Here is a 7,627-nt window from a genome sequence, read left to right on the forward strand (position 1 = left end):
ATGTCTATACGTTATAATATATTCATTATAATAATAAAGAATTGACAATGAAGCAATTAACTCATAAATAATAATAATTGACTACCTTGTGAAGCGATGTACTTATTCTTAACATTTTTATACCCCTACAAAATTTAAATAAAAAAATTACTGGCGGTATAAGCAAATATTTAGCACAATAAGTGTATAATACTTTTTCCATGGATCTATAAATAAGCCCAAATTACATATTGAAATTTATATATTTTACCTTAAGGTAGAAAAAGAAATTGATGTTTATCTTACAGTAATATAACAGGCGTTGACATAATCTGAAGTGGGATCATCATTTTCAATATCTAGCTTCACCCTTGCGTGATCAACTGAAATATTCAATATTTCTATTCATTAAATAGAGCCCGTTTGTCGTTTGATACACCCCAAGATCCCAAGAAAAAACTCTATTTTAATTTTAAATATAGTACAATTAGTAGAACGCATAAGTTTATTTAATTCTTAATGAACTGATAGCCATAAATGGACATTTTTAAAATGAAAAACATTTTATCTAACATTTTAAAGTGTACTAAATGTTATATAAATGGCGACTTACAAGCACATATATTCATGTATCTATTTTTAGGTCGATTAACATCGTTCAGACAAACATCAACTGGTGAACACAGGTCTTTCGGAAGTTTCTTATAAATAAATATTATTGTAAAGTAATATAACTGGATTATATTGTAAAATAATATATTTAGATTATAATGTTTTCAAGAAATATAACTTGATTATAATATTAAGTAATGTAACTAGATTATTTTGCAAAGTAATGTAATTATAACAACAGAATCGATATAAAAAGCTGTTTTTGTGTGTAATGAATTTCATTAATTATCATTTGCTCTGCCCGATTATGTACACCTTAACCTTAAACCATATGGGACAGGTAATGCAAACAAGAGTTTATAATATATAATAAAAGGTAAAATAGTGGATGAAAGCAAGAGGATATCAATTTGAACTGATATAATAATATAATACTGTATTCAACAAAGTATTTGATTTACCTGATATTCTGGTTTAAAAGATTCATCTTGTTTCTTTCTTTGAATGGTTTCCCACAAATCCTTCAGATCGATACAAGTTTTGGATCGTGTAATTTGGATGTTTTCATAAACATCTGGTCTAGCATCATTAACATAAACATCTGGTCTAGCATCATTAACATAAACATCTGATCTGGCATCATTAACATAAACATCTGATCTGGCATCATTAACATAAGCAGATTCTCCATTATCTATGACTTGTTCTATAATATGAGAAATAGAATCATATAAGAAATTTAGACAAGATGGAGAGATAGCAAGTGGATTTTCACGCTTTCAAATATATATATGAATTTATATGTGCGAATGTGTGTGTGTTTGTTGGGGGTGAGGAGGGGTGTAACTATCAAACAGCCACTGCAATAAGAATCTTTTATGTTTCACATTAACCGAATGTTAGTAAAAGTTATATTTTATTTATTTAGTTTGGTTAATTTTAAAGAGAAGGGGCGTTAGAATCGTTTGCAGGGCTGAAATGGGGGTGGGAAATAAAATTAATTTACAGAATACTACCAAGTTGGGATTTAACTATAAAGTTGCTTTTAAATTGTGTTTTGCGTTTTGAATGCCAAAAATTAATTTGGGGTTGTACCCTGAATTACCTGGAGAAATGTATTTAATATCCGATTTCTTCAAATTGAAATTTTCATATTCATTATCTTTAGAAGCTGGTACCGGTACATTACCATTTCTCCTGTTTCTGTAATATATATTTAAATTACCAACAGTTCAAAACATGAGCATGTCGCTTTAATTTAAAGCTATTTTACAGAATATTGATATCATCTTTTTCTTACTGACTATGACTAATAAAATAACATGGAAACAAAAAAGTTCATACTCATAAAATTACATTTCAGATATTATCGTGTGAAATAGACTAACGTTGTCTCGTGTGTTCAAGAAACAATAAGCATCTGTACCTCTTATATGACGCCCAACAATACTATATAGTTAAATTATATTATATCAACAAGTCACTATGAATACACTCATGCAGAACGATATGCAATGGTCTATAAATGTTATGGTTTATGTTTAAAGCTGAACTATGTTATGCTTACCTTCTCAACATAACAACCACAACAACAATAAGTAAAACACCAATAATAACAATAATAACAGATGCAACAGCAGGTAGCACAACCGAATCAGGATTCTCTAAAATATAGTTATATAAATTGATATATAGGGAAAGTGTTTTATTATGTCATTAATAGCATTTCGGATATCGTGTTTCTAATATTCACCTTTCTTAACTGTAAGGAAAATACAGTGTTTGTCAAATTGTTATTATCAACGTGGACTGATTAATATTAAAAAAAACCACAGCAAGTTATTATTAAAAGCAAAAACTTCCTTAACACATAGCGGATAAAGGATAATATATACTTCCTGCTTACTTTCAATGGCAATATTATAGGCCTCATGTTGATGGGTTTTTTTAAAGCAGCATATCAAAATTAGTCGTTCCTTTACAATAATACTTTAGTAATTCTCTGGTTTCCATAGCAGTGGTATTAAAATTAATGATATAAAGCATACATATTTCTATATTATTATATCGATATTTGACTTTATAGAATATTGTTTTTCTCTTACTTTCCTCCTGACATTTATCTCCTGTATAACCTTCTATACATCCAACTAAACCACAACTTCCTCTGGTTATCGCACATGATGCATTCTGAGCACAATTTCCACAGGTTCTGTTACAATTCTCACCATAAAATCCCCAAGTACAATCTGAAATAATTCATATAATTGTTCAGAGGATTTTTTAATTGAGGACGCGATCACGAGGAACATGAATTTGATCATCGTTTTTCTACGTGACCATCTCGAAATTTTGTCTACGCTCATACTCAAATAGCACCTGCAAGCTTAACGCAGAGTCTATTGTAAGACATTGGTGGACTTCCTTTTATCCCACCAGTCTGGACATCTTTCTTAAAACATTAATCCAACCAGAAACAGATTAAGCGTGAAAGGGCCCCCTTGCATCAACAGTGGAAAGGGGGCATGAAATTTGTATGTCACTGTGGTAGATATATAGATAGATAGATAGATAGATAGATAGATGTATGTTGCACAAACATATACAACATAATACAAAACAATCATAAAATCATAAATTTCAATACCCTTTATTAAAAGATTGTTTTAGAAGAAATTTGGGGGCCCCTAATATCGCCTCCTTATATCGCCTCCTTATATCGATTGCGCTTTTGGTCAAATGAATTTGGTCAAATTAAACGAAAATTATAAGTAAACATGTCTTACGTTTAGGGCTAAGTAGCCCCGTTTTAACTTCAACGCTACCTAACAATATCGATTATTCTATTAGTCAAATAAAAACCTAAGCTTACATGTGGTAATAGATTTTGATCAAAATAAATGCAAATGATACATAAACAAATCTTACTTTCAGAGCAATGTTGTCCCGTTTTACCCTCCACACAACCAACAGAACAAGCCCCATCCATCTGAGAACATAAGCTATATTTACAGTTAGAACTACACGGGTAATTGCATGATGTTCCATAATATTTTCCATCTTTACATTGTGAACAGTTGTTGATATCATACTGATTGCAAACAGTACAATTTTCATTACAGTTCTCATCACACTTATCTCCGCTTATACCTTTAAAACAGGTATTACATGTAGCCCTTGTTCTATCGCACCCATCTTTACAGGTTGTACTACAGATCTTATCACATCCATCACCATGTTTTCCTGTAATGCATCTATCACATTTGCCACCGTGTCGTTCACATCTACCATCACATGTTGTACTACAGTGCTGATCACATCCATCACCATATCTTCCTATAATACATTCACTACATCTACCATCTCTATTACATGTTTCTTGAGTCCCATCTGGAATTGGTAGACATTCAGCACCACATGTAGAATTACAATATAGACCAACTGTATTAGGTTTACATCTATTACATTTACCATCGTTCCTGGTACAAGTAGCAAGACAGTCAACAGGACATGGTTTATTACAATCATCACCAAATATTCCTGGTTTACATTCTGCACATCTACCTGTTGATTTATTACATTCTTCAGTACAATTACTAGAACATCTAGTTTCACAGTTTGTACCATACCAACCTGGTATACAGCTAGAACATTGTCCTGTATTCCTGTTACAGTTACCTTTACAGTTAGTTACTTCACATGTTGACCCACAGTTTGGCGAATATCTTCCTCTGATACAACCACCTAAACAGTCACCAGTATCTTTATTGCAGTAATATTGTATACAACCACCACTGCATCTTTGTTGACAGTTGGTACCATGGTAACCAAGTCTACACGTAGAACACTGTCCTGTATTCTTATCACAGCTACCTAAACAGTAAGTAGTTATACATGTTGATCCACAGTTTGATGAAAATCTTCCTCTATTACACCCTTGTGTACAGTCACCAGTATATCTATAACAATAATTATTTCTACAGCCATCACTACAGCTCTGTTGACAGTTTGTACCATATTTACTTTGTTTACATGAAGCACATTTATTACCAGAAAATCCAGATTTACAAGTACAATATCCATCATCTTTATTACAGATATTGTTCTGACATCCGCTACTGCAGTTCTCTTGACAGTTGGTACCATATTTACCCTGTTTACATGGATCACATTTATTACCAGAGAAACCGGTTTTACATAAGTGGGTACAATAACCATTACCTGTATCACAGGCATTGTACTGACACCCACTACTACAATTCTCTTGACAATTTGGACCATATCTACCTCTATAACAAGCATTACAAACACCTGTTGTTCTACTACAGCCACCAGAACACAGTTGACTACATGATGTATCACATGTATCTCCATACCATCCTACTTTACAACCATTAGTACAATAACCACCAATACATTCACCATTACAAATACCAGATGTTGAATCACATAATCTATCTTTACAGTTGACGTTACACTGATTCTCACAGGCTACACCATAATACTGGTCTGGACAACCGTCTGAAATATAGCATACAATCATTACGAATACCATTTGATTTGTCACAAGTCTTACATGTAGATAACTGATGTAATCAGTTTGTACAAAACCAACCAGGCTGTTATCAACTTTACAACCTGGAAAAGTGGATTATACCTGTACTTCAGTCTTCGATAGAATTCTGACAGGGTAGCTGAGAACTCAATATTGCTGTGTCCAGAATAAAACGACAATCGATGTGTATTCTAATGAACAAATGTTGAGTTAAAATATGAACGTTAAGTTAGAACTGTTGACTGTTGACTGTAGTGTATTACTGTTTCTATGTGAAAAGATATTCATCAGCTGATATCAATTTAAGTCTCATCAGATAAATTAAAGAGGTGGTGTCATCCATGTTGTTAAAGAAAAAAAAAGAGATCTGGGCGATAAAACATACCATAAATCTGGCTCGCTAGCCTGGAGGTCGGGTGTTCGATCCCTGCATTGGCCGAGAAAGTTCATACAGATTTTCCGGCGTGGTTTCCCCCTTGTCAGTGATACATGACGGAGGGCCTGACAAGGACAGCTGTCTAGTCGTTCGGATGGTACGAAAAACCGAGGTTCTGTATACATATTGGCGTGCACGTAAAAGATCCCTTGGTAGTTGGAATTCGATATAAGAGTAGGCCGTAGCGCCGCTGCCCGGGCAATATTTCCCTCATAGCACACTGTATGGCGTATGCTCGTCTTCATTAGCCCAGTTTAGGAGCAGAACAGTAGGACGTTGAACCCCATTTCATTTCATACCATAAATGGTACATCATGACAAAGCACAGATAAGCCAGTGTCTCAATGTGAATTAATCTCAATAAATAGAAATTAGATATATGAACTGTGATAAATGAGTACAAGAAGAAATCGAAATTTTGTTCTTGGCGTTCTTTTTTCTTTGAAGAGGGTTGGATGGCCTAATGGTTAGCGCGTATGCGGTGTATCATAAGGTCTGTCATTGAGTCAACTGGCGTGTTTCGATTCCCCGGCTGTACGTGACAAGGAGTTGGGTTGCCTGCCCAACCTCGTGGGTTTTTTCTGGGTCCTCCGGTGTCCTCCCACTGATAAAGACACATACACTCAAGCGTATTATTGAAATAAAATTGAACCATATGTTAGTCCCGAAATGACCCCATTTCTCTCGCCCTCCCTCTCTGTTTCTTTGAAATACATGGACGTTAGCTTTGTACTATTGATATTCCATCTCCCGATTTTAATTTGCAAAATATATCGTGATTTACTATATCATTGATCGCATATCACAACTTACTTATAAAGTTGGACATACTTGTAAATAAAGTAACGAAACTTTCCTGTATATATTTCAACTTCACACAATGTAAGTATACCAGTAACACTGATAAACACTGTTCTAGCAGATAAAGATGTAGATGGTTGTTGATTACATCTATCTATAGTATATACATCTTGTATTGTTGGTGGTGTATTTATATAACATGATGTAGCTGATCCAAATCCTTGTTCATTACACTCACCATCCGATCGTAGCTTTATCTCAAATCCTCGTATTCTGTCTTGATCTGTAAAACAAAATACACTATCTTTTAATTGAATTAAATACTGTTGATTTTCATCATGGCCTTTCCTTGTCAGTGGTTAGGAAGGGAGATTCGCAGGACAAATCGTCTAGTCGTTGGGATGGGACGAACGAAAACCCGAGGTCCTGTGTACACGTTAGCATGTACGTAAATGACAGTTACGTCTCGACGAAGAGTAGGGGGAAACACCACTTTCGGGACTAAATTTCTCTCACAGCAAACTGCATGGCGTATGCCGTTTGGTGCGGACAGGTAGGACGTTAAACCCTATTTCTTTTCTTAATTGTACTTAGCAATTTCATATATTACATTATTTCTTAAAGGTGCGCATCACAGAAGTGCTAGTCAGCAACTTTTGTTCCATACTAGACAGTTTTCACTAATTGTAACATAATCGAGCGCATTCGTCTTCCGGTTTGAGTCATTACGGTTACTTTGCTTGTTTGTAACTATAAATTTAACAGCGAAATAGTAACGAAATAATAACAAGTAAAGGGAATCTAAGGTTATTACAAACATTACAATTAACCATGACTATACAGTATATTCCAATACTGCTCTTTCTGGAGATAGACATCCATATGGGCTCCATGTATAAATACATGATTGGATATGGTCACCTATGTGGTTATCTGTGTAAATGTTTGTTGTGTGCAGCGAAAAGACGTTCTCATAAGTAATATGATCATTCGAGAATTGGTCAATTGAGATACATATCTGTATCCAAAACACATTGACTATTACTTAACAGATCGATTCCTGATCACGTATGTAAATTTTTTTTTTTTTTTTTTTTTTTTTGTTGATTTCAGAAAATCAGAACATTTTCCGTTTTGCAAACTAAATCAATGTTAGAATCTTGTAGAATTTCTATTTTCCGTTTGCACTTTATTTGCAAGACAATTAACTTTTCATTAACATCATTTGCCGTATATTAATGTAG

General features: G+C 33.9%; 1 protein-coding gene across 1 annotated transcript; it reads right to left on the reverse strand.

Moving 5' to 3' along the window:
• Positions 1-3,412: 3,412 nt before the first annotated feature.
• Positions 3,413-4,306, reverse strand: LOC130012413 (multiple epidermal growth factor-like domains protein 10; the record flags this gene model as incomplete). The annotated part of the gene is made up of 1 exon (XM_056100286.1): positions 3,413-4,306. A coding segment is annotated over one exon (894 nt), but the record flags the coding sequence as incomplete, so codon positions are not given.
• Between the last annotated feature and the right edge of the window lie 3,321 nt (positions 4,307-7,627).

Source organism: Patella vulgata, chromosome 4 (assembly GCF_932274485.2).
Source record: "Patella vulgata chromosome 4, xgPatVulg1.2, whole genome shotgun sequence".
Lineage (NCBI taxonomy): Eukaryota > Metazoa > Mollusca > Gastropoda > Patellidae > Patella > Patella vulgata.